This window comes from Prionailurus viverrinus, chromosome E3, assembly GCF_022837055.1.
Source record: "Prionailurus viverrinus isolate Anna chromosome E3, UM_Priviv_1.0, whole genome shotgun sequence".
Lineage (NCBI taxonomy): Eukaryota > Metazoa > Chordata > Mammalia > Carnivora > Felidae > Prionailurus > Prionailurus viverrinus.
In genome coordinates, this window is record NC_062576.1 from 32271045 (window position 1) to 32295672 (window position 24628).

At 43.9% G+C, this 24628-nt stretch overlaps 1 protein-coding gene across 2 annotated transcripts in view; it reads left to right on the forward strand.

Moving 5' to 3' along the window:
• TXNDC11 (thioredoxin domain containing 11) overlaps positions 1-24628 on the forward strand; it is a 61142-nt gene that overhangs the window by 4078 nt on the left and 32436 nt on the right. Inside the window, exons 2-5 of one of the 2 annotated variants that reach the window (XM_047838000.1) lie at positions 3077-3293; positions 6796-6893; positions 10481-10610; positions 20626-20719. In XM_047838000.1, the coding sequence (XP_047693956.1) occupies positions 3077-3293; positions 6796-6893; positions 10481-10610; positions 20626-20719 (539 nt within the window). Of the gene's footprint in view, positions 1-3076; positions 3294-6795; positions 6894-10480; positions 10611-20625; positions 20720-24628 lie in introns of those variants that run through there. The other variant, XM_047838001.1, reaches the window with a different exon arrangement.

Genomic DNA, 24628 nt, shown 5'->3' on the forward strand with positions numbered 1-24628 from the left:
TCCCTGACTGCTGGGTTGAAACGTTAGTTTGAGTGAGTAAATAGGGGATTTGCTCTTTGGTACTACCACTCCTTTAGGATATTGATAGTTTTTGGCTAAAATAGGGAAGTAGTAATTTTAAATCTGTCTTGTTAATTCAGGAAGCTAACAACTTCTCAATGCAGAGGAAGGTGTGGGTTCCTTCCCTTGTGCTGTATGACCCAAGACTCTTAGAGGAGTCTGGGTCTTGGGTGTTGACACTTTCTTTTTTGCTTCTAAATACCTGTCTGTCTGCTGCATGTCTCAGAGCTGGCAGCGCTTCCCTCCTCGTTCTTCCTTCCTGCTCCTCTGCTGTGTTCTGAGAAACCAGATCATCAGGTTCATTTGGACACATCTGTGAAGTTAGAACTTAAGGATGTGGCCCTTAGGGCCTCTGGTACTTGGGTTCTGAGTGTTCTTCATAATGTCTATCTGTATGGGTTTTATATTTAATTTCCTTTTGTGTATGTTTAGGTGAGGTGAGTAGGGTGGGTTTGTTCATTTCACAAATTATTGAACTTCAGAGTACCAGGCGCTATAAATCGTGAGGATCTACCAGTGGAAAAGATAGGGTTCTTGCCCTCATGCAGTTAATGACGTGGTAGAGTAGATAAGTAATCGGTAAAAGAAGTAAGTTACCGATTGTGGTGAGGGGTATAAAGACAACGAAGAGGGAGCTGAGAGAAGAAGTCAGGGCTCCCGCTTCAGTTGTCAGAGCGAGCCTTGCTGACGAGGGGGCACAGCGGCCAAGCTTTTTTCCTCATCAGCTTCATTGTGGTGTATGTTACACTCAGTGGAATTACACATGTGACACGTACAGGTTGATGACGTAAGTTTAACCACCTCCATGCTTTCAGTTGAGACGCGTAAGATTTCCTTCTCCCCAGAACGTGTCCTTTCTGGAAACGTATAAATGCATTAATGTCGTTCGTATTCTTTAGTGTCTTGCTTCTTTCATTTGGTGTACTTATTTTGAGACTCATCCAATTATAGTATGTTTCAGTTCTTTTTTTTTTTTTTTTAAGTTTTGCTTATTTATTTTTTAGAGAGAGAGCGTGTGTGTGCACGTGTGTGTGAGGGAGAGAACCCCAAACAGTCTCTGCTCTGTCCCTCTGGAGCCGGATGCATGGGGCTCGAACCCACAAACTGTGCTATCATGGCCTGAGCTGAAGTTGGACACAACCAACTGAGCCACCCAGGCGCCCCTGTTTCAGTTCTTACGGTGGGTCTTGCTTCATTATCCAGTCTGGCATTCTCTTCCTCTTAACTGGATGGTTTAGTCCTTTTATGTTTAATGGAATGATGGATATTGTTGGAAATAAGTCTACTTTCTGGCTATTTGTTTTCCATTTTTGTTCGTTTCTTGATCCTTCTGCTTTTTGGGTTAATGGAGTATTTTCTCGGGTCCCATTTTTATTCTGTTGGTTTCTTGGCTACACCACCATTATGGTTTTATGCCATGTTAGTGCAGATGTGTGAACAGCTCAAGGTGTTCCTAGGCTCCTTTCACATGGTGGGATATGCAGCCTCAGCCAAGACCGTTTTTGTCTTGATGGGAAAAGTCGTGGCGGCTCTGTGACTTCAACATTTATTTATTTTTGGGACAGAGAGAGACAGAGCATGAACGGGGGAGGGGCAGAGAGAGAGGGAGACACAGAATCGGAAACAGGCTCCAGGCTCCGAGCCATCAGCCCAGAGCCTGACGCGGGGCTCGAACTCACGGACCGCGAGATCGTGACCTGGCTGAAGTTGGACGCTTAACCGACTGCGCCACCCAGGCGCCCCAGCTCTGTGACTTCAGATCACTCAGTTTTTCCTGTCTCCTCTTGATCTCTCCCTTTTGAGAACCTCAGGGATTCAGGAAGCCTGGTGTCCAGTTAAAATGGGCTGTTACTTTGTTGTTCATCATTACTAGCCCTGGGATCATGATACTGTGGTGGCTCAGTCAGTTAAGTGTTTGACTTCAGCTCAGGTCATGATCATTGTGGTTTGTGAGTTCAGGCCCCGTGTCAGGCTCTATGCTGACAGCTTGGAGCCTGGAGCCTGCTCCAGATTCTGTGTCTCCCTCTCTCTCTCTGCCCCTCCCCTACTCACCCTCTGTCTCTCTCAAGAATAAATAAGCATTAAAAAAAAATTTTTTTTAAGTTACTTTACCAGAAAAGTGGGTTTATTCAGGAACAGCAGAGAACTGTAATCTGGGACATACAAGCTCTAGCAGGCCATAGGCAAGTCCCACATACAAAGAAGAGGAACATTATTTTATGGAGAAAGAGGAAATCGGGAGGGGTTGTTGTGAATGAAAGTAAATTGGAGAGAAGCAAGAGTTCAGGGGGATGACAGTTTTTCATTGGCTCATCGCTGATGAAGTGGTCAGTTTTGGGTAGGAGGTGTTCTGTCTTTTCCTCTTGGGGTCCCTATTTCTTTTCCTGTTGAGGATTCTCCTGTTGGAGTCTGTAATTGATCATTTGCCCTGTAATTGACCTGGAGAGGTGCTGGCTCCCCCCATCTGGCCCCCCAACTCCATTATAGTGATGCTTCCCAATATGTATTACTTCTGCCAGAATGCCCTGGATAAGTACAAGCCAACTCCAGCTAAGAAACTTAATGTTTTCTCGAAGTTCAGTTGATGTAAGAATTTGCCATACAAATCTTAGTAGCGGTAGCCCGCGTGTGCTCCCTCCCCTTAGTTCTGAGCCAGCTCGCTGGTTGTTCTGACGTTGTGGCTCCTGCCACAGAGAGCCGAGGATGGAGTGTTTGGGGTGTGGGAGGGAAGAATATAGGTTATTCCAAGACATCCTCCTTGTCTGCTGCCTTTCCATCCCACATCTGGGGAGACAATATTAGAAAGGCGTTTTCAGCTTATCGTTTATGTCTTGCTTGCTTTCTCTCAGCTAAGTATCGCCTTAGCACAGAATATTTTTTACTCCAGGACAGTGGTTTGGGAACTCCTTTTCCTTACGCCAGACATTTGTCTGTTAAGCTCTGTTCTCCTTCCACACGAAGCTGTCCTCAGAAGAAGATAAACTTAGCGATCTTGTCTGTGTTTGCTCTTTTCTAGTCGAGCAAAAGATGTGATAATACCAGCAAAGCCACCTGTCAGCTTTTTCTCCTCGAGGTCTCCGGTTCTTGACCTCTTCCAGGGGCAGCTGGACTACGCAGAGCACGTTCGCCGGGATTCAGAGGTGGTGCTGCTGTTTTTCTACGCTCCGTGGTGTGGACAGTCCATTGCTGCCAGGTCAGAGATTGAGCAAGCAGCGAGTCAGCTGTCGGACCAGGTAATGCTGACGTTGAACCCGAGAGTCGAATCGAGTGACCGTGTGCTGGGCGGGTCGTTCCCACAGAGGCACACGTTGCCCCGCTGGCTGAGTTAGCCCGGGTGAGGGCCCGGAGCCTCGCTTCATCCATCGTGAAGGCTTCTGCAAACAAACAGGATTTCTGGCTGGGAGGGTCATAGGTGGGTAGCGGCCGGAGAGGAAGCCGAAGGTGCATTTCCCTGTAGCACAGCTCAGTGCTCACCGAAGGGGCCCATGCTGTTTGGTTTCAGTGCTGGAAGACGTAGTTGACTCTCCTTTTGGTATTTGATTAGTTGTTTACCCTAAGACAAATTTATGTGTCATGAGTACTACGTAGCAGCATTTAAAAATACTTGAAAAAAAATAAAAATACTTGGACCAGGGAGCCATATGCAACAGATACTTACTGAAGGTCACCTTTGTGCTTAGACACGAGGGATATATGGGCCCGTGAGTCCTCTTTGTGGCAGTGGTTTTCAACTCCGTGGGTCCCCGTTGCCATTTATGCAACAAGCATTTTGTGATGTGCCATTTTTTTTCTGTCCTGAAAAGGAATTCATAGGTGATAAAATTTCCCTACACATATGATTTCAAGATACTCGATCCCATACACTAATTACAGCATAAAGGTGGGGGAGGCCAAAATAATGTAGAACTAGACCATGTGTGTTTCCGTATGTAAATGCTCAGGCAAGGTAGTTTCTGTCCGTTTATGTGGAACGACCGCGGGTGGGCGATTGGAAATGCAGACTCACAAAGGTGTGGTGTGTCAGAAACTCCGTTACCGGAGGGGCTCTGCTTACAGTGATTCGAGTTTCCTAAGTGGTGAACAACTCTTGGTAAGGTCCGGAACCAGTCTTTTCTGCCCTGTATTTATATAGGTGTTGCCTTCCGGAGAAATTCGGTGAATACAAAAGCCATAATGTGGATTCACATATAAAAAAGGAGTTCGGTCCTAGGCTTGAGTGATAAACGGTTTTTCCCCCCACATCGTTTGGACGTTTAAAGCTGCTCTGGGATGACGCAACATCATCCCAGACGTACCCCTAGGGCAACCCCTGCCCACACATGCCCTGCAGCATCTGGGTCATTGCAGCCCCTGCCCACGCATGCCCTGCAGCATCTGGGTCATTGCAACAAGCCAGAGAGCGAGCCTCCCACAGATTTCTGAGAGGCGGCTGCTGGGAACCACTGATCTGAGGTAACTCCTGCAGGCAGCTGGGGTCCCAAGTTTCTTTGGAACTCTGGGTTGGTTCTTCTTAGTAACAATGTTATAAATGCTGGTGAGGCTTTTTGCCCGGCCTGGCAAAGCCTTTCAAGCCGTTATATATATCCCTGAATGTGGTGCAAAGCAGTGTTTAAATCTAGCTCTTCATTGTACCTCTGTTTCCAATGACATGGATTCTCAGGGGTGTGATTCTGTGCTCTGACTTGGGACCCAGGGGATCAGTGAATTCCCTGGGCTCCCTTTACTCTCCTCCCCCTTGAAAAATGGCTAGTAAGAGCTGCACCTGGCTGGCTCAGTTGGCAAAGCAAGTGACTCTTATTCTTAGGGTCATGAGTTCAAGCCCCACGTTGGGCAGTAGAGCTCACTTCAAAAAAAAAAAAAAAATGCAAATAACCTGGTAGACCCTTCTAGGGAGGAAACAGGAACTCTACTGGAGCCCTGGGAGGCAGGTGTTCCCCAGGCCTTCCCCAAGTTTTCTGAAATTAGAGAACATGTGGGGAACACGGGGAGAATGTACTGTGTTCCAGGGTGTCGGTTATTTGCCGTCTAACCGTCCTTCTGAGTGACGGTGGGCACGGCGTTCTGGTGTGCCGGGCTCTGTGCTTTCTCCCGGCAGCCCTGGGGCTGGCACTCACGTCCCTGTTGTCGGAAGCGGGACCTCACACCTCCACGGTGGCCCGCTCAGCTAGAGATCACATGACAAGTGGCGGAGGTGATGGTGCCATCCACAACTAATGGGCACTGCTTTTTTCACATTTTTTTTTTTCCCAGCTCCTTCCAAATGGAGAGCTTAGGTTATTCTGTGTTCTCACTAGGGAGAAGGAGGGGGTTTATTCTTGGAAACAGGCAAAAAATCTTTTAAGCCATACCGCTTAGTAAAATTAGCAAATGTGGTAGAGTGTGCCCTATTTTTGAGTAAAAAAGTGAGATGTCCCCTTAAGTAAAGATTTTGTTGCTTTTCTTTTCCGTAAATGGCTCCATAGAGCCTCTACAGAGTTTAGAGCGATACTGCTACTTAGTAAGTACAAGGAAGGCATTTGAAAGTGATTTTTCATTTGTAGTTTTCATATTTTTTTGATGTTCTTATGAAAATTTCTTCACGTAGCAAAGATGAAGGAGTTTATATATACCTGCCACGAGAGTTTTGTTATTCACATTTTATTGTGCTTGTTTTATCATGTATTCATTCATCTTATTACTCCTCTAGTCAGTGGTTCTCAACTGGAAGAAGTTTTCTCCCCCAGAGAACCGTGAGCAGGGTTTGGGGCCATTTTTGGTTACCGCTGCTCTGGAGGGGGAGCTGCTGGCCTGGGGTGGGTAGAGGCCAGGTTACTCCCGGACATGGCGCCCCCAGCGTGGGGGACGGCCCCGCACAACAGAAATGCACGTAACACAGACCCTCCTAACGACAGAAGGCCAAAATAACCGTAGTGCAAAAGCTGAGAAACTCTGCTCTAATCTATTAACTCATCTTGGTTTGGGGACGTTTCAAAGTAGATTGGAGATTTAAATACTGCAGCATCTACCTATAAATATGTATTTAACTCATACTTTTGCTGTGTAATATTCCATTTCAGAGCATGCCTTAATCATCTGTTATCATTATTCGTGTTTAATATAGCCATTAATAACGGTCCTTTGGCTTTAGCGATGTTTTATTTGCAGGTATTTTTTTTTTTTTTCCTTCTCATACCCTCAGTTTGACTATCAAAAGACCTGTCTTTCTTTCTACTGAGTTTTAGTGTAATGCTTGCTCATTCACTTTAGAGTTCAAAGCAAATCCAGGCTCCTGGGTGGCTCAGTCAGCTAAGCGTCCGACTTCGGCCCAGGTTATGATCTCAAGGCTTGTGAGTTCGAGCCCCGTGTCCAGCGCTGTGCTGACAGCTCAGAGCCTGCAGCCTGCTTCGGATTCTGTCTCCCTCCTTCTCTCGCTCACCTTCTGTCTCTCTCTGTCTCTCCCTCTCTCAATAATAAACATGAAAAATATTTTTTAGGTTTCAAATGAAACCATTTCCCTCTTGGGCTAAACTATAAAATGCTACTAAAATGCTAGCGTCTGAGCTAGACACATAGAGGAGAGTCTTTTTTTTTCATTGCAGAGGTAAATGATGATCTTCTTTGAATACTCAAAATAATTTTTTTTCATACTTTGTGTTTCAGAGAGGAATGGTTCCATTTCTATAATTTTATCTTTAAAATCTTGGTAATTTTTCAGTTGTTATTCATAGTCATTTGAAACCTTTTTTGGCTCTGCAGGTGTTGTTTGTGGCAATTAACTGTTGGTGGAACCAGGGGAAATGCAGAAGACAGAAGCACTTCTTTCATTTCCCTGTAATACATCTGTATCATCGGAGGTAAGAACTGTTAACTAGTTTTCAGATTTTGATTTCTAATTCCAATTAAGTTCCAAAGCAAATTCTTTTTTCTGTTTAAAAGTATTAGATATTCACTGTGGGGAATTGAGAAAATACAGAGAAGCAAAACTACATCAGTTAAAGGTTCTGGATATTTTATCAACCTTACATAATCTCTGTGTGTTTTGATTTATATCTTCTTGTGACTCTACATACCCACCCTCTTTTTTTTTTTTTTTTTAATAAAAAAAAAGGGGGGTCATGTAGTGATAGTATTTTCTAAACTGCTTTTTCTTGCTTTTGTGAAAATCTTGTCATGCCATTACATAGTCTACAGCATTGTTTTTGATAATTCTGGCACCCCATTGTGTGGCTGTATATCGCGGATAACCTACAAGTATTTTATTGTGTGAGAATACACAGAAGTCCTTACCCTGCTACCTGGCAACATAGCATAGTCAGGAGGGAGTCGTAGCATCTTTTCAACTGGGACGAAAATTACTACGAGTCCTCAATCCTGTGCCCTTAATACTGAAACCCAGAGAGCTTTGAAACCCTAAAAGGTTTTCATAAATTTTGTCCCCCAGTGCGTTCATCTAGCCCGAAGTAACAAGAGGCTGCCTTTAGTCTGTATCCCACTTAGGGAGTCAGTTTGTTATGCTGCACAAATACTGGTGTTTGAGTTTGGAGTACTGCCCAGACCTTGCCGTGTGTGTTAAATAATGTCTTAAATCTGACTTGAAGGAGTTTGAAGAAAAGGGACGGCTTCAGTGTAGTTGGCTTGAAGTTTGTTAATGAAGGTAAAATGGGCACGGAAGCTTTCATTAGTAAGAGCTTTTCTTTTTATGCTGCATTTTTCCCTCCTCTGTCTGAACTTCTTGGGTTTCCGTCAGTGGGGATTCATGACAGACATCATCAAAGTATCACTTGCGGACTGTCATGCTCCATCACACTTCACGTTTCCAGTACAAAATGTTGTGTGGCTCGTAGAACTGTTTGTTAGGAGCTGGTAAATAATACTTGAGCAAAAATGCACTTTTTTACCCCGTCTCCACCTTCAAAGTCTATTCTAGATAGAAGAATCCTTCTCATGTCGTAATGTTAGATTTGAAGACGTAAGAGCTCTGTGCTCTGTAATGGGATCAGTAAGTTTGCCCTGCGAAGGTCCCTGCATTTCTTTTTCGGGGGGCTAGGAAATAGGGCCCAGGTGCCTAGCGAGGAGGATAGGCCTTGCAACTCTAGATAAGCACGCCAGCTGCCCAGAGGTGGGCTTAGCTTGATGTGATATTGCAATCAGGAGAGTTCCCTTGAACACAGTGCAAAATACCATTTGGGGCCGTATGGCTGTGCAGTGTATTGTCTTACCCTGTTTTCTTAGATTTATAGAAAGAGTGCAAGGCCACGCAGAGAACCTTAGAAGCATCTAGTCCAGCCTTCTCATTTTCCTGATGAGGGATTCGAGGTTGCGCTGCCCTCGAAGTGTGGCCCCTCCTCTTCGCCTGTTGAGTGTTACTTGTTTAAATTAGTTCAGACCTCGTCCGACTCATTTCAGTATCCACCATTCCCAGTGTACCTGAAACAGAAGAAGGTGCTCAGGCACAGAAATGCCTAAAAAGCCCTCTGTTTTATACATAACGCATGTGAACGAATGCGTTTTTTCACCCAAGCTCTCTTGTGACCAGTCAGTAGACTTGAGGTTGTTTTGGTTAATAGCGCTTGCACACGTGGCACTTAGGCCCCGTCACTGGGCAGGACGTTGCAGTTTGTATTTTTGTTGTTGCTGTTTTTGTAACGGCTAAACTAGTGTGGTAGTAGCTGCTTGAAGAAATTAGTAGACTTTCTGTTTTGCTTAAGTGGATTTCATTTTTTGGCGTGTGTTGATACCAGTGAGGAGGAAAGGTTTTTAAAGGCTCTGAAGCAGGGAGTCGTTTCTTAAAACAGTCTCCCCAAGGCCCTGCAGCCCTAGACCAGCTTGTCCTGTGGTCGTGGCAGTGATGGCGTGTTGGTAAAATGCACTGTGCGTCCTGCATTCCGAGGTTCCCTCTGCTTTCACAAGTCACTGGGATCCTTATAGCAACACTCCCGGAGCCTGTTTGCCTGAGTAGATGAGGTTTCCAGATTTTTGGCCCCTTTTTGCGGAAGAAAATAAATTATCAGAAGATTTTTCGATTTCTTTCTTTAAGCATTGTTGGCAACCGATGGGGTCGTGGCGGTGGTAATTTTTGAGCTTAAGTTAGTTACAAGTCTTGAATTGATAGAACTGTTAACTCTGTCTCCCAGCTGTGCATGTAGAATGCTGTTTTTACCTTTTTCATGCTAACATTCTTTTGTTTGGCCTCATCTTTTGCAGTACACACTGAGGAATTGTGGTCATCGCATCACATTATGTGTGTGTGTTCATTTACATAACCATTTACTATTGGGATCTCGCAGCATTTATGTAATTCTTGACTGTTTATCGCTGCAATGAACAGGAAGCATAATGTCAGTTTCTGTGCGGACAGAAGAATGGTTATGGGGTTGTTGAATTTCTCCTTACTCCACTTCCCCGCCACATACCCTTCAGTTATATTTGAGGAATGTCTGTATTGTGCAAGATTGAAGAAAGCCATGTGAGGACTCTGATTAGCTTAGAAGGATAACTGAATGTTGGTATTATTGCTTAGCAATGCTAAATCCAATTCCTGGGCATCCCTCAGCACAGCTGGAAAGGAAAATAAGACCATTTTTGCAGGTCCCTGGCTTTGTCCCTTCACATTATCTTATTTTGTTGCAATAAAACTTTAATAGACTTAAGGTGATTTAGTGATCCCTTGTGTAAGTGCCTGTGGGAATATTTAATAAGTACATTTTAGTAGGTCAAGGGCCAACTGCGTACCTTGTTTCTTATTTAAGAGTGATGTGTATGGGGTGCCTGGGTGGTTCATTCGATTGAGCCTCTGAGTTGCGCTCAGCTCTTGGCGTCATGGCTCATGGGCTCAAGCCCCACTTCGGGCTCTGTGCTGACGGCTCAGAGCCTGGAGCCTGCTTTGGATTCTCTTGTCTCCCTCTGTCTCTGCCCCTCCCCCACTCATGCTCTCGCGCGCTCTCTGTCTCTCTCTCTCTGTCTTTCTCTCAAAAATAAATAAACAATAAAAAAACATCAGAGTGATGTGTAAAAGTAAATTCTGCTTGCTGAATTACGTACTTAAGATCCTGGAATCCTTTAGCAGTTTTGGTCAGTTTCCAGGATTGCCTCTCTGTTTGGTTTTGTTTTTTTAGACATATTGTTTGGGGATTTATTTATTTTTTTTTTTTCTTTTCTAGAGGCTAGAATGAATGAATGTTCTCTGCTTTGAAATTCCATTTGCAGTTGAATTAAGCTCATAGAAGGGCAGTGGCTGTTTGTACCTCTCCTCTCATGAAATGCTTAGTTGGCCCTCCTTTCACCTGCTGGGACACAGAAGGCTACTCCCCTGTGAAGCAGTCAGGATCCTAAAGCGAGACATTTTCTTTTTGTGGTGTTGATGATTTCAGTTACACGTAACAGGTCTAATGCATGGTGTATTATTTTTATTTGTTATTTTTTTTTATTTTTTTGGTACTAGTTTTGGACCAATCGAATACAAAGGCCCCATGAGTGCTGGTTACATTGAGAAGTTTGTCTGCCGGGTGATGAAACCACTTCTCTACATCCCATCTCAATCAGAGTTACTAGATTTTCTCTCAAACCACGAGGTACTTGTCTTTCATATCTCCTCCCGTCCCCAAGGCTTCACCGGGTGGTGTTGGATTGTGTACATTAGAAGGGTTTTTTATACCTCCTGATTTTCAGCATTGAAAAGATCGCATTATAGATCAGCTCCACTTAAATGCTTTTTGAGATACTTGATTATAGGGATGGTTTGGCCAAGTGAGTTTTAAGGGAATAGAACACTTGTAAAACCTTGTGAATTTTTCATTTGGGAATTGCCAGCAATTTTCAATTTGTCTTGTGATGAATTTAGAGGATATAAGAATTAAATTACAATTTTTATGCACTGCAAATGTCTAAACATTTTATTTGACTCTCATGGCATGTTACTGTGAACTCCTTGTTTTTTTGTGTTAGTTGTAGTTTAGCTTTAAAAAAAACCTACGAATATGTGCCTTTCTGTTTTATAAAGTGCATAACTGTTTCAAGGCCTTGTTAACAGAAAGTTTCCTAACATGGTTCTCTGCTGCTTTCCCATTGCCAGCTTCATCCCGTGGTAAATCATTTTCCTAGGATCTTCAGTGTGTGTTCAGGACAGCTTATTATTTCAGAGGCCGGTACAAAGCTTAAAATAATCTCAGTAGATTATAAGAATAGTTCCACAAAAATATTCACTGGAACAAGTGTAAATCACATTTGGGTATAGAAAGTAAAAATGATCCTTAGATAAAACAAAATCAGGACCGTAAGTACCTGAGCGATAAACCCTATGAATCCAGACCTCACTGAGGGATTTACTAATTGTGACTGGGTTGGATTTTACCTTTTGCGTTAGGGAGGTTTTCTGTAGACTGGACATGAATTTCTTTTACTGGGACCTCACAGCTTTTTCAGTCATGTTAGCAACACTCTTTGATGTGTTGTTAACTGTGGGTAGATTTCCTGGGCGGTGGTGTTAATATCTAGGTACTGAGCCTGTAAGTTCCCAGATGTGAATTAGTGCGAATGTGCCCTTGACCTTACATGGACACTGGATAGATTTCTATGCCCTTGGTGGGCTTGGCTCTCGTTCTTCCCAGGCACGCTGGTGGGCGGGAACCATACCGGGAGGCAGGGCACCTGGGCCTAGTCCTTTGGTGTAACAAGGACAATTAGGTGTAAGAATTGTGTGGGAAGTGGGTTTTCATGTAGATTTGCAGTGGATGACAGAGGCACGGAGGCAGTACAGCCAAATGGTGACTTAGGACACCGAGCTCTGTCACTTGTTAGCTATGTGGCCTGTGGGCTACTTAACTTCTTTAAGTCTCCATGTTTTCATCTATAAACCGGACTTACGTAAGACATGAAAATGCCTAGTGGATGTAGTCCCAAGAAACGAAAATTTAGCAGTAGAAATGACATCATGGAAAAATCCTGGATATTCAGCACTATTTGAGAGAACCCCCCATGTGCATGGTACTTGCTGGAGCTCCCTACTTACATAAGAAATCTTTTGTTTGCAGGGGCAAAGAGGGTTTCCTTCATGTAGGCTCTGTAGGGATTTTACAGAACACAACCTTCTTTTTTTTCTTTCCATTTTCATTCAGTCTCTCCTCAAAAGTAAAGCAGAATGCCAGAGGAGCTGTGGCACACATACACACACACACACACACACACACACACAATATGGAAAAAGTTGATATCATTTAGCCTTGTAATAAGAGCACCAAGAGGCAGCTTCATTATCTTCAAATGCCCTGTTGGAGATTTGTATCCGGAAAGTTGGGAGCCAGTTCTTAGCAGGGATCACATGATAAGGAAGGATTGCTAGAGGCCTGCGTTGTAGCCCTGACATTTGCGGTCTCTGATTTCTGAGTTTTACGCAGATTTCTCATCTCTGAGTTAAGTGAATTGGCTCAGATAATCCCTCCGGTCTTGGCGGGGTGAAGTTTAGAGGCTGGAAAGAGGCAGGCAGAAGAAGGTTCATCCATTATTGGTTGGGAAGTATTTTTCAGACCATGCCTTTGAACATCTGTATCAGTGTTCTTTCTCATCTTGTTGTATTTATTACCTCTCTAATGTGTCTGTGGTTGGCTCTGCAGGAGAGAGACAAGTCCCTCATAGTGACAGCAGCAAGGCTGATTCCTTAACCTTTAGCCTCCGCGTTCTCTGAATCTGCTTTTCAGCGGTGCTTTCAGAGATGACGCTCCGAGTTTGACAGAGTCCACATCAGATGCACTGACGTGCCGGCGACATTACTCAAGGCTGTGTTCCGGCAGCCCACTTAGTTAGAATGATGTCCAATGATGATTAGCTTGCCTTTCAAACAGGACCAGGATGGGGCCCTGTGTGGTTTCTGCCGGCCTTGAAAACGCTTCCTCCCGAAGTGGTAGATTGCTTTTATTATGTTGGTCTCATCTTTGTCACTGGGCTGCTTCTCACTGAGGTGAAATTGTCTGGTTGGCAAGAGACAATATTTGATCAATGGTGGAAGAATTCAGGAGTCAGGCTCAGCACAGGACTCGTGAAACCATTCAACTTGTGAGACGTACCAGCACTGCATAGATGTGGTCTGGGTTTCATACACGCTGTCTATAAGATAGCACAACGGCACAATTCTAGATCCAGAAATGAAGCCACTGTCATGGCTTTGAGAGTTGAGTAGAGAGAGGAAGGATACAGGGATTTTTGGAGGCCCCACTCCAGAGCACCATGTACTTTTGGATGTTCCTCTCAGTTAAGGTTTCTCAACCTCAGCTTGATTGACGCTTGGAGTCAGGTGATTCTGTGTTTGGGGGTGGGGGCTATCCCATGATTTCCAGAATGTTTAGCAGCATTCTTGGCCTCCACCTACTAGATACCAGTAGCACTCCCTTCCCTCCTTAGCTGTGACAACCAAAAATAGCCAGGCATTGCTGTATGTCCCCTGGGGTGTCCCCTCAGTTGAGAACCTCTGTTTTCAATTACTGTTTTTCCGAAGAAGGCCTTCAGTGTCTCACAGGTATTAGTAAAAACACATCTTTTTTTTCATGTAGCACACAGAATGCCACCATCTGATTGTTCCAAGTTTATCCGCGTATAACAGGGCAGAGAGCATATGAAAATAAAGCAGTGCCTTGACTAGAAAATTCTGGAGTGTTATCTGTGGAAGATTAGAGACAGAAATTATATATATGTATATATATACCTATACATATATACGTATACACGTACACACACACATATATACATATGTATACATACATACACACATATGTATACATACATACGTACGTATGTGTGTGTGTGTGTATATATATATATATGGTGGTTTTTTTGTTTTTTTAAATTTTAGAGCACACATGAGCAGGGGAGACAGGTGGGGGGCGGGGAGAGAGAATCTTTGAGCAGGCTCCACGCTCAGTGCAGAGCCTGACACAGGGTCACTCTCATGACCCTGGGATCATGATTTGAGCCAAAATCAAGAGTCAGATGCCCAACCGACTGAGACACCCAGGCGCCCCAGGAATGACTTGTATTGTCATCAGTAGAGCTTTCCCTGATACTCGACCTTTTATTCACATTGTTGGTGCACCTCCCCCAAAAGCATGCCTCCTAAATATCTTAAGGATCTTGCTAATTTAAAGAAATCTTACTGGGGTGCCTGGGTGGCGCAGTCGGTTAAGCGTCCGACTTCAGCCAGGTCACGATCTCGCGGTCCGTGAGTTCGAGCCCCGCATCAGGCTCTGGGCTGATGGCTCGGAGCCTGGACCCTGTTTCCGATTCTGTGTCTCCCTCTCTCTCTGCCACTCCCCCGTTCATGCTCTGTCTCTCTCTGTCCCAAAAATAAATAAAAAACGTTGAAAAAAAATTAAAAAAAAAAAATAAAGAAATCTTACTAATGAAAGATAATTTTATCAAAACCCTTATCTCCTAATTTATATTTTTTATTAATAGGGATTTCAGTATCAAGTGTGTTTAAATTTGAGTATATCCGAATTAGGCTGAATCATGAATGTTTCTGTGGTACTTCTGGGGTTTGTTTGCTTTTTGCTTATGTCTCTAGGTGTGTTCGTGACATGTTGTAGGAATGCATTTGGTAGTTTCCCCTCTTTAGAAAAACGATATTGACTAATTGTAAGTTTGTCTCTAATCCAGATATTCGTGAGTAGTTTGGACCGACACAAAATTGTGCCATTAGTATTTATTCCTTGGGAAGTGATGATATTCTGAAGTTAACAACTTTGAATGTAAACTTTTATTATATTGTACGCATCCTGACCGTATGTGTATATGCTTATGTCGCACTGATGTCTCAAACCTGTGCGAATCCGTTTGTCACTAAGCCCGGTTTTCTGCTTGTAGAGTAGGACTCGGAGCCCAGATGCAATGTTGAGGAAAATAATTTTGCCTTTAACTTCTGGAACATGACAGAAAGACATTAGAGGGTGAATATTGTAAATATTCTGTAAATTCCAAAATACTCAGCTCACTATTAGCAAGCGAGAGTGTGTAAACTAGCCCTGGTAAGTGCCCTCCAGTGTTCACGTGCTTTTACTTCTGATCCTCCTAATAGCCGTGTAAGACAGAAATGATAAGATCCTTCTGAACAGATTGAGAAGATGGGGTACAGAGGGTGTAATTTAACCCTAAGTGGAGACTGGACTATGGCTTAGAGTTTCTTGCTCCCCACATTCTCCCTTGTATACGAAGAAATGTTTGAGGTCCTGGAGTTGAAACTTGACTATGTATCTAGAGGTCAAAACTTGGGATATTTAACTATCTTATGTCATTTTTGAGCCTTTCTCTTTCAGGATAGAAACATTTTGAAGGTGTCGGCCTCTTAATTTGACTTCAACTTTCTTACCTTCATTTTTAGGAGTGTTTTTTAAGAATGCTGATTAAGGATGGGGCCATGGCTATTGACCTGTTAAAGCAGCAGAGTTTTACCATTTCCTGTTATTAATTGGCCCATTTGCATTTATTCTGCAGGGTTGGGAGTGTTCTTTGGTAACCCCAACTTTGAAGCAGGGTATGGTCTAGAATCTCTTCCCGGATGTGCACTAAAGTCACACCTACCTTGGGGCAATTGGCTGACTCACTTGGTGGAGCGCACGGCTCTTGATCTTGTTTGGGATCGTGAGTTTGACCCTCATGTCCAGTGTAGAGATTCCTTAAAAAAAATAAAGTAAAATAAAATAAATCATACCAGCCTTATAAATAATGAATGTAGCTAAAAACTGAAGTAAACTCGCCAGCGAGGGAGAAGAGCTGGAAGTCCTCTCATTGACAAACCATGTTAAGACATTCTCCTTTCTGCATTCACTCCAACTAACTGGAATCCCTCTTCCTGGAGGGTTCTTCCTGCCTATTTGAGATGCAGACAGGAGAGTCTAGTTGATAGCTTGTGGACAGCATGGACACCCATATGACATGGTCATTTTGGTGGCTCTTGAGTTCAGTGGTTAGGGAATAGGATTCAGTGATGGTGATGTCACTTGCAAAGAGACTAGATCTAACACGGTTCTAATTTTAGTATTTCTTAAGGTATCATTTGATTTTGGTATCACTAGCTTCTACATCAGTAATGCTTTCTTTTTTATTTTTTAAAACCCTTGACAGAATCATCTGATTTGTGCCTTATAATCTACCCACCAGTGCCAACAGTTTATTTAGAACTCTTTCCTTGTAATTGTTAATGAATTTCTATAATTTATCCATTTAAGATGAGTGATTTAGCATATGTCCTTTCATTCATTCTTAGCAGTTTTGGCAAACCACCATTGTTTTAAGTTTAAGTGGCATGGGGAAAATCTTAGGAATCTTTTGGTGGGGGAAGCAGGTGTTAGGAAAATTGCCAGGTGAGAGAGAAAACCCGGGTATTTTGGAAGAAAATGTAGTAGAATGCCGGGCACCTGCCGTCCTGTTGTTTGTTAGTAAAAGTCAACTCTGAATGTTGAACAAATTAACAGATACTCCCTCTATCAATTCATAGTTTGACAGCACTGAGCAAAACGATTTAAAATTTTCAGGGTGTGATAATAACATTAGTACAGAGATATTTCAGTTGCCTTGGACTAGAAGCACACTGAAGTAACTAGTGTTACGGCCACTAGAGGGTGTGTGCACCATTTGCTGAAATTTATGCCACCCTGCAAATGGTGTTCACTTAGTAGAGAACTCTTGTATGCTGACAAGGATATGCTGGCCTCCTATAAATAGCCTGTTTCCAACCTCATTATAGCAGGTGCTGAATATACTCTACCCCCATGGAATGGAATTAAAAACACGCAAACTGGGTCAAGTTAGAGTCTGGTATTCATCATATTTTATTCTTTGCTGAATTGTCAACTTAATGGAGGAGCTTTGTCTCCCTTATCTTTTTGTCTCCATTCTTTCACTCGTTCACAAGTGTTTATTTTGTGCCTGCTCCGTGCCAGGTACTGTCTGAGCTGGGTTTGTAGTGATGAACGACAGAGTCCCTCTGTTTCATGGGGGTAAACACGGAGATAACAAACAGGAACACAGACAAAGTGCAGGGAGTTGAGTAGTGTCCACCCCTAATCCCTACCCCCCCCCCCCCCCCCCGAACATCAGAACGTGGCCTTATTTGGAAATAGGGACTTTACAGGTGTCATTGGTTAGGATCACGAGATGAAATCATCTTGGACTTAGAGTGGAGCCTAACGCCGCTAATCGGTGTCTTTATAAGAGGACGCAGAGACACAGGCAAGAAGGCCGGGTGAAGACACAGGCAGACGTGGGAGGGGTGTGGCCAAGTTCCGTCTGGAGCCACCCAGAAGCTAGGAGAGAGACAAGGAAGGATTCTTAGAGCTTCCAGGGAGGGCACGGTCCTGCTACCCCCTCGATTTTGGACTGCCAGCGTCTAGAACTGTGAGAATGCATTTCTCTTGTTTTAAGCCACCAGGTGGGTGGTAGTTTGTTACCCCAGCTCTAGGAAGCTAACACACGAGGTTCATTTCAGATAAGTGCCCCCAGACAAAGAAAGAAGAGGGATAGGATAGACACGAGGGCCGGGAGGTAGGGTGTAGCTGTTTCGGAAGGAAGAGGAGACCTCTCTGAGGAAATGAGGTTTGAGCAGAAAGTCAGAGTGAAGCCTGCGTGTGGCCCAGCCCTGAGGAAACTTGGCGAAAGTGCTCCAGAGGGCGGGCGCGGTAAGTCGAAGGTCCTGAGGCGGAAATCGGGCTGGTGGAGCCAGAGCAGAGGGGAGATTGGTAGGAGACGAGGTCCCAGAGGGGTCTTGCTGCTTTGCTGCCCCGTGTCCTGATTAAACCTGTGATGAGTTGCACACGTGAAGGAAGAACAACACTGGCATCTGAGTTCCTCTGACTGTTTGCGTGGTGGCTGCTTAAGCATCCCGGGAGCGGACTCACGGGACACTGGGGTGGGAACCTGGGGTCGGAAGACCTTTACACGTGGGTCAGCATCCAGTGAGAAGGGACAGCCTGTGTCCCAGCGCCTGGTTTATGTGCTCGCCCAGCTCATCCGAAAGGGCCTTGCAGGTGTGGGGGGGTGGGATAGGGTTGTCTGCTCTGTAGCGCCCCCTGGGTTTATTTGCGGCTGAGCAGACAAGGGGCCTGGATCTGGAAAGGTCCTGGTATGTGAATGTGCATATGTTGTGTTCCCCAAAGTCCCCCTTTTCCAGATTTAAGAAAGGACCATGGAGGAACCTAATCATGGCTCAGAGACAGCTGTTGGGAGACACGGAAGTTCTAGGGACGTGGTCGGTATATTTGTCTTGCTTAAAGCACAACCAGAGCCGGTTTAGTAACGTTTAAATGATAATTGGCAGTAGAAATAAACAGGTAATTATCACCTCACTTCTTTGCTTTTTTTATTTTGAAATATTTCAAGTTACATTCTGAAACATGCCAGTTTTCAAAATTTAATACAGACCGTTAATGGTACTGTGAATACTTGAAAAGTAACACTTGAAATCGACTTTGCCCATTTCTCGTGTTCGAAGTGGCTACTTTTTTTTTTACAGTTTCTGTAGCCTTTTATCATCTCCTGTAGCTGTTGAATCTTAGGATTTTCATTTCTTTGGCAATGAGAAGTGAAAATAGTTTTTCTTATGGGGTTGTGTGCTTCGTATTGTTTATGGAATTACCTTGGTCAGACTGCTTGAAAATTTTGTTACGAGTTCTTCTGCAAAGAGAGTCTCCTTCATCTGAACTACGTAGCTCCTCAGAAAACAGCAGCAGTGACACCATCAGCAAGAGAAAACCTTTACGCTGTCAAGGTGTCTACACAGGACCCCTGCGAATGGTCCAACCATTACTCGTGTTTAAAGGCTTAATTTGGGTTTCCCTTGAAGACTCAGAATTCACATTTTTCTTACTTGCATTGGTGTGTGCACACGTGTGCGTGTGTGTGCAGAACCACGTGTGCAGCTGTGTCGTGCACGTAGATATGCGCATGCTCACAGGCCACACTAGTGAGCAGTGAAATTTGATTTTTAGCCACGAAACTTTTAATAGGCAGAATGGATTTATTCCATTTGATTTGGGTTTGGAACATTGGTCAGAATTTAAAGAAACTTAAATAAGTCTGTTTTCTATCAGTTTACATTTGTGTTAACCTTTGTGCCCAGTTTTAACTAAGTGCCTAGAATTTCTCAGGATTTTGTCTTCCTTTGTGCGTGGTAGAAAGGCTTGTTACACCGTCCTAGCCTTGCTTGGAACATTTGGAACCCAAACACTGTAATTCTCCTTTAAGCCAGTTCTGGGTTGGCTTGTTAAACACATTTTGAAGGAGTTAAGCAAAAGAAAATCCTGTTTTCAATAACTTTGCTTTTTGATTTCCTCAGTTGTTGGAAAAATAAATTATTCTTATGATTTTTTTTTTTAGGTGTTAGAAGTAAACATTCTCTTTCAGCTTCTAAAACCAGTTCATTTGTTAAGAGACTAAGCAAGTGATTTAGATTTGAAAGATCGTGTGTTCCACTACAGATCAGAAATTTCCTCTTTTATACCATGTGCTGATGTAAACTTTTACCAACAGATAACGTTTCTCCTTTAGCTTTGGGATCTGATTTTGTCCCAGTGATCAGATCAGCTCCAGTTACGTATTAAGAGCATGCTTTCGGGCCAAAAAGGAGTCTACATTTGCCTAGTGCTCTTTCAGGCCCATTCTTCTCAGTAACCCCATGATGCGTTGTCCCCATTTGCCTGAGAAGGAAGCCGGGGCCTCCCGCTGAATGGTCCACCCAAGACCCTTCAGTGTCAGACTGGAGCTTAGGTCTTCTGACTCCAGGCCTGGCTCTCCTTCCCACTTTGGCTCTTAAGATGGATGCTGTTAGAACAACACCAGACAGAATGGGTGCCACAGAGCCTTCAGACAAGGAGGAAATTGTCCTGACCTGGAAGGCAGAATACGTCCGGACAGTTAACTGGCTTGGCAGGATGCAGGGCTGCCCTGTGGTGAAGCTGAAGGGAAATGGGATGAGCAGGTGGCAATACATGTATAGGAAGGAGGGGAGGAGCAAGAGAGCAAGAGACGAGCCCTCTGCAGACCGGCCTGATGAGCCAGGAGGGTTGCCGTTGTGTGGGCGGCGGGCTTCTGGGGTGGGGTGGGGGGGTAGGAAAGAGCCCCTGGAAGGATGACCTTGAAAGATGGAACCTGATGTCCAGTAAGTGGGAAGGCATGTTTGGAGTGAATGAGAGGAAGTGATTGAGGATGAAGTCAGAGAGAGGTTACAAAGAAATCCTTGATACGACATGCCTGGAGATGCTAAACAAAAGCCGTGAGTACTTGAACTTGATGGCGAGGTTTCTCGCCAGGGACCTGGGAGAACTGTCCGCAGAGGCTGGAGAGACCTTGGGGAGAGGGAAGGAAGTGTCAGCTCTGACACCGCACCCCCCCCCCCCCCCCCCGTAAGCTGCGCCTCCGTCCTTTCCCTGCTTGTTGCCGAAATGGAGGGAAAGCCGAGTCCTATCCCCAGCTTTCCCCACGTGTTTAGGCTTTTTAAGAACTGAGGCACGACAGGTGGAACTTGCCAAATCATCATGTCCTAAAATATTCGCGTCACGCCGTGGCCGACCGTACATCAGTCACCCAATTCTGTTCTTGTTCCCACAGCCTGGAGTCCTCGGGTACTTTGAGTTCAGTGGCTCACCCCAGCCTCCTGGTTATTTGACCTTCTTCACTTCAGCGTTACTTTCATTAAAGAAAGGTAAACACGATTCGTATCTAGACGTCAGTACTTTTAGCAAATGCGTGTATATTGATACCTTCTTTTGTGTACGTTGTCTTCATGTTTATATGTTTAAAATGTTCTGATTCCTTTTCTCTGTATTTTTATTAAATGGTTACACTGTTTTCTGTTGTATTGGCAAACACAATACCATGCTGTTTCAGATAGAGTCTCCTAGATGTTTAGCTTTTTAAAAATGTGGCTTGGTCATCCTTTGTCTGCAAGTCCGTGTTTTGTACTTGAGAGTTGATAGCATAACATCTTTTTTTGAGTGTGTAGGTACAAGGTTTGGTCAGAATTTTTAGTGGTTGTATTATTGCCAGTTGGATGTAGCATGATTTAGGAATATGTTTCCTTCAGGAAGTGTTTTTACAAGTAGGAAAGTCATACCACATTATAGCCTAAGCCTGCTGACAGTTTCACTATTCTCAAATTTATTTATCTACCTACCTACCTGCTTACCTACCTATCTATTCTTTTACTTGGTGGAATCCTCTCTTATTTGAGGTCCCTATTTGTAAAGTTAAACATTGTATCCTGGCCATCTTTTCACATTGCCCATGTTCTTCCTCTGTTACAGTCACAACCTCCTTTCAGTTCTCTGTCCGGTACACTTGGTTCTGCTCCCTTGTCTGTCTCCTTTGTTACCACTCTGGTCCAGGCCCCTTCCCCCGCCCCCTGGACTAGACCAATGGGCCCTTAACTGGTCTCCTTTTCTGCCCTCTCTTCCTCACATGGGAGTCTGTTCTGCCCGGCCTCTCGGGCCCAGCTCCCCACACAGCAGACCTCTTGTTCACCCTTCGGGGTCCAGTTCAAACACCCCACACTTTCCCCCCATCTCATCTGGCTACCCGCTTGGTTTCTTTCATAGTGCCGGACATGGTTTGTGTTCATGTATGAAGTTATGAGATTTGTGTAACGTCTGTCTTCCTCCCCAGACCGTGAGACTTCTGAGGGTAGGGCCTGTGTGTCTTCGGTTTAGTGTTCTTTCTTCAGCATCTGGCACATCGTGGGGTTTCAGTTGCTTTTTGCTGAGTGACCAGACTGATAGTTATGTCATCTTTCCCCCAGTAAATCAACCGAAAACACGTAACTGTCCTTCTGTTACTGGGGTATTAAATTGCCTCTTTTGGGGGGGGGGGGGGATTAGAATAGTAGAGTATTAATACTTTGAACAATCGTATGACTGGCCATTTTAAGATACACACTGCCTTAAGGTTTTGTGCACAGAGAATCTACTGTTTTCATGTTTTTCATCTTGGGCGACACTGCAAGAGGAAATTAAGCCGTCACATGAGTATGTGTCTGTCCACTTGAAAGATTCCGAGCTGCACAGATTCAGGTGACTGAGAAGACTTAGTGAGTGAAAGTTTGAATTTTGGAAGCAACATACTGCCAGAATAAAAAAGCTTAAGAAGCAGATCCTCAAAAATGTTCTTAGAATTGAAAGCTCTTCAGAGGTCCCAACTGAAAATTGTACGTGTAAGGCTAATCTGCAGTCCTTCCCGGAAATGATGGTAGCATCCAAGTTCTGAGTTGAAGAGGGTGTTTCTAGATCATGGATGGATGTTTTATTATCCAGTTAGCTTATATTATGTGCTCATGATTCATCTTAAGTTAGTTTGTCATTCAGAGGTTTCCAAAATAGGACTTCTTTTTTGGAAAAACCTTTCCAAGCAAAGAGAGTAACTTTTCGCCTGTGTTTTCTTTTTGCTTTCTAAGCCAAGGAGGGTGATACATGGCTAAAAACTACTCACAGGGACAGAAACGAACCTCTTTGGCCAAATCACTAATATTGACAAATGATTACATGACGTTTCTTCTCAGAATAAATCCAGTCAGATTACCTTTACTTGCGACTCTAGTTGGGTCTGGTAAAACCCTCTTGCGTGTGAACTTTGCGAGAGCTGAGATTCATTCTAATTCATCGTTTTTCACCTCTCACTTAAGGTGAACGAACCATTTTTAGAAGCAAAACACAAATTTGGAATGATACCTTTCCATAATCTGTGCCCTAAAAGAAATCTTGCCTTGAGCGTCTGGTTTGTTTTCTATGTTGCTTTCTCATACCCAGCGGTTACATGGTGTTTTACTTTTAATAGTAAGGTGTTCGGTAAGAGAGACATGTGCCCGCTGGTTGTTTGTTTTGTTGTCGTTGTTGTTTTATGTTATAGTTTGAAATGTAAATTTTAGGGCAGGGCTGTGTTTAGATTGTGTCCACAGATTGAGGCCTAACACACATTTGCCACACTCAACGCTTGATTGATTGTAGAGAGCTCAACCAAAGAAGCGTTTAGACTGTTGTGGTAGAAAGCACATGTCTGGGCGCAGTGCACGGATGTTCCCGAAATGCACACACCTTTCCTTTGCCTCAGTCTTTTTGTAACTGTCTTAGAAACAGCCAGGACTCTGACATTTGTCTCGAAGCTAGCCGGCCGGCCATCGCCGTCCAAGGATTTGGAGAATGTCCCGTATGTGAAGCCGCGGTGCTGGGAGGGTGCTAAGAGTACACGCCTGCCTCAGGAATGTAGGCGTTCAGTGTGAGATCTGGTTCGTGGTACTTTGCTGTTCTCTTAAGTTGTTTTTTTTTTTTTTTTAATGTTTTTATTTACGTTTGAGAGAGAGACACAGAGAGAGCACGAGCTGGGGAGGGGCAGACACAGAATCGGAAGCAGGCTCCAGGCTCCGAGCTGTCAGCACAGAGCCCGACATGGGGCTCGATCCCACGAACCCCACGGTCACGACCCGAGCTGAAGTGTGATGCTTAACCGACTGAGCCACCCAGGCGCCCCTTTGCTGTTCTCTTAAAACCGTTTGTCTAATGTTTGATAGTTTTACACGTTATTATAAGGGAAATAGGGAATACTGGCTTTCCACCTGACCACTTAATATTGACTGCTTTCTCTTGTCGTTTTAACTGTTCCCGCTCGTCTCAATTATCCAGGCCTTTGCTTCACCGGCTAATCTCAAGTCTTGGTGTTGATTTGTGAGTTTATGTAGGTCCCCCTGTTAGGAGGTGTGGGCCCCTTTGTTACATTTCTTCCCTAGCCATTTTCATTTTACTTTTATTGTTTTTTATATAACACTTCTGTATTTTCATGTAGCTAAATCTGTGGTTCTTTTCCTTGGTTTCTTTAATTTTTTTTTCCTAAAAATTTGATCACTAATTAGTTCGTTTTCTTTTTAAATTTAAAAATTGTCTAGCTCTTCATGCTACCTGGATTTCTTTTGGCTTAACCTACAAGGCAGAATATATTTTTCCTCCTCTTCTTACTAGCTAATCACCATTTACAAAACAATGCTTCCGGTTTTCCTCATCCTGACGAGGCCTGGCTTTATCACAGAGGGTTTTCTTCTGTGTCCCTGGGTCTATTTCTTTGTTTTCTCTTGGTCTGGATCCCTCTTTTTGTATGAGTAAATACCGTTTCATTTCTTGCTTTGTAAGTTACTACCTGGTAAAGTCAGGACTTCACTTCCTCTGGTTCTTGTGTCCCATGGAATCTTCTTCCTCTTCTTTTTTTTTTTTTTTTTTTAATTTATTTTTATTTATTTTGAGAGAGAGAGACAGTGCAAGTTGGGTAGGGGCAGAGAGCGAGGCAGACACAGAATCCCAAGCAGGCTTCCTGCTGCCAGCGCAGAGTGCGACATAGAGCTTGAACTCCCGAAACTGTGAGATTGTGACCTGAGCCAAAACCAAGAATGGACGCTTAACCGACTGAGCCATGGTTCAGGTGTCCCTAGAATCTTCTTTTAAATCCATCCGTGCATCTCGCTGGATTTTGGTTGTAATTGTATAAAGGTATAAATTGACTTAGAGGTGAGGGCCACATTCACAATATTTGGCTTCCCTTTTTCTAAAAGGATCACAGCGTGATTACTCATTTATTC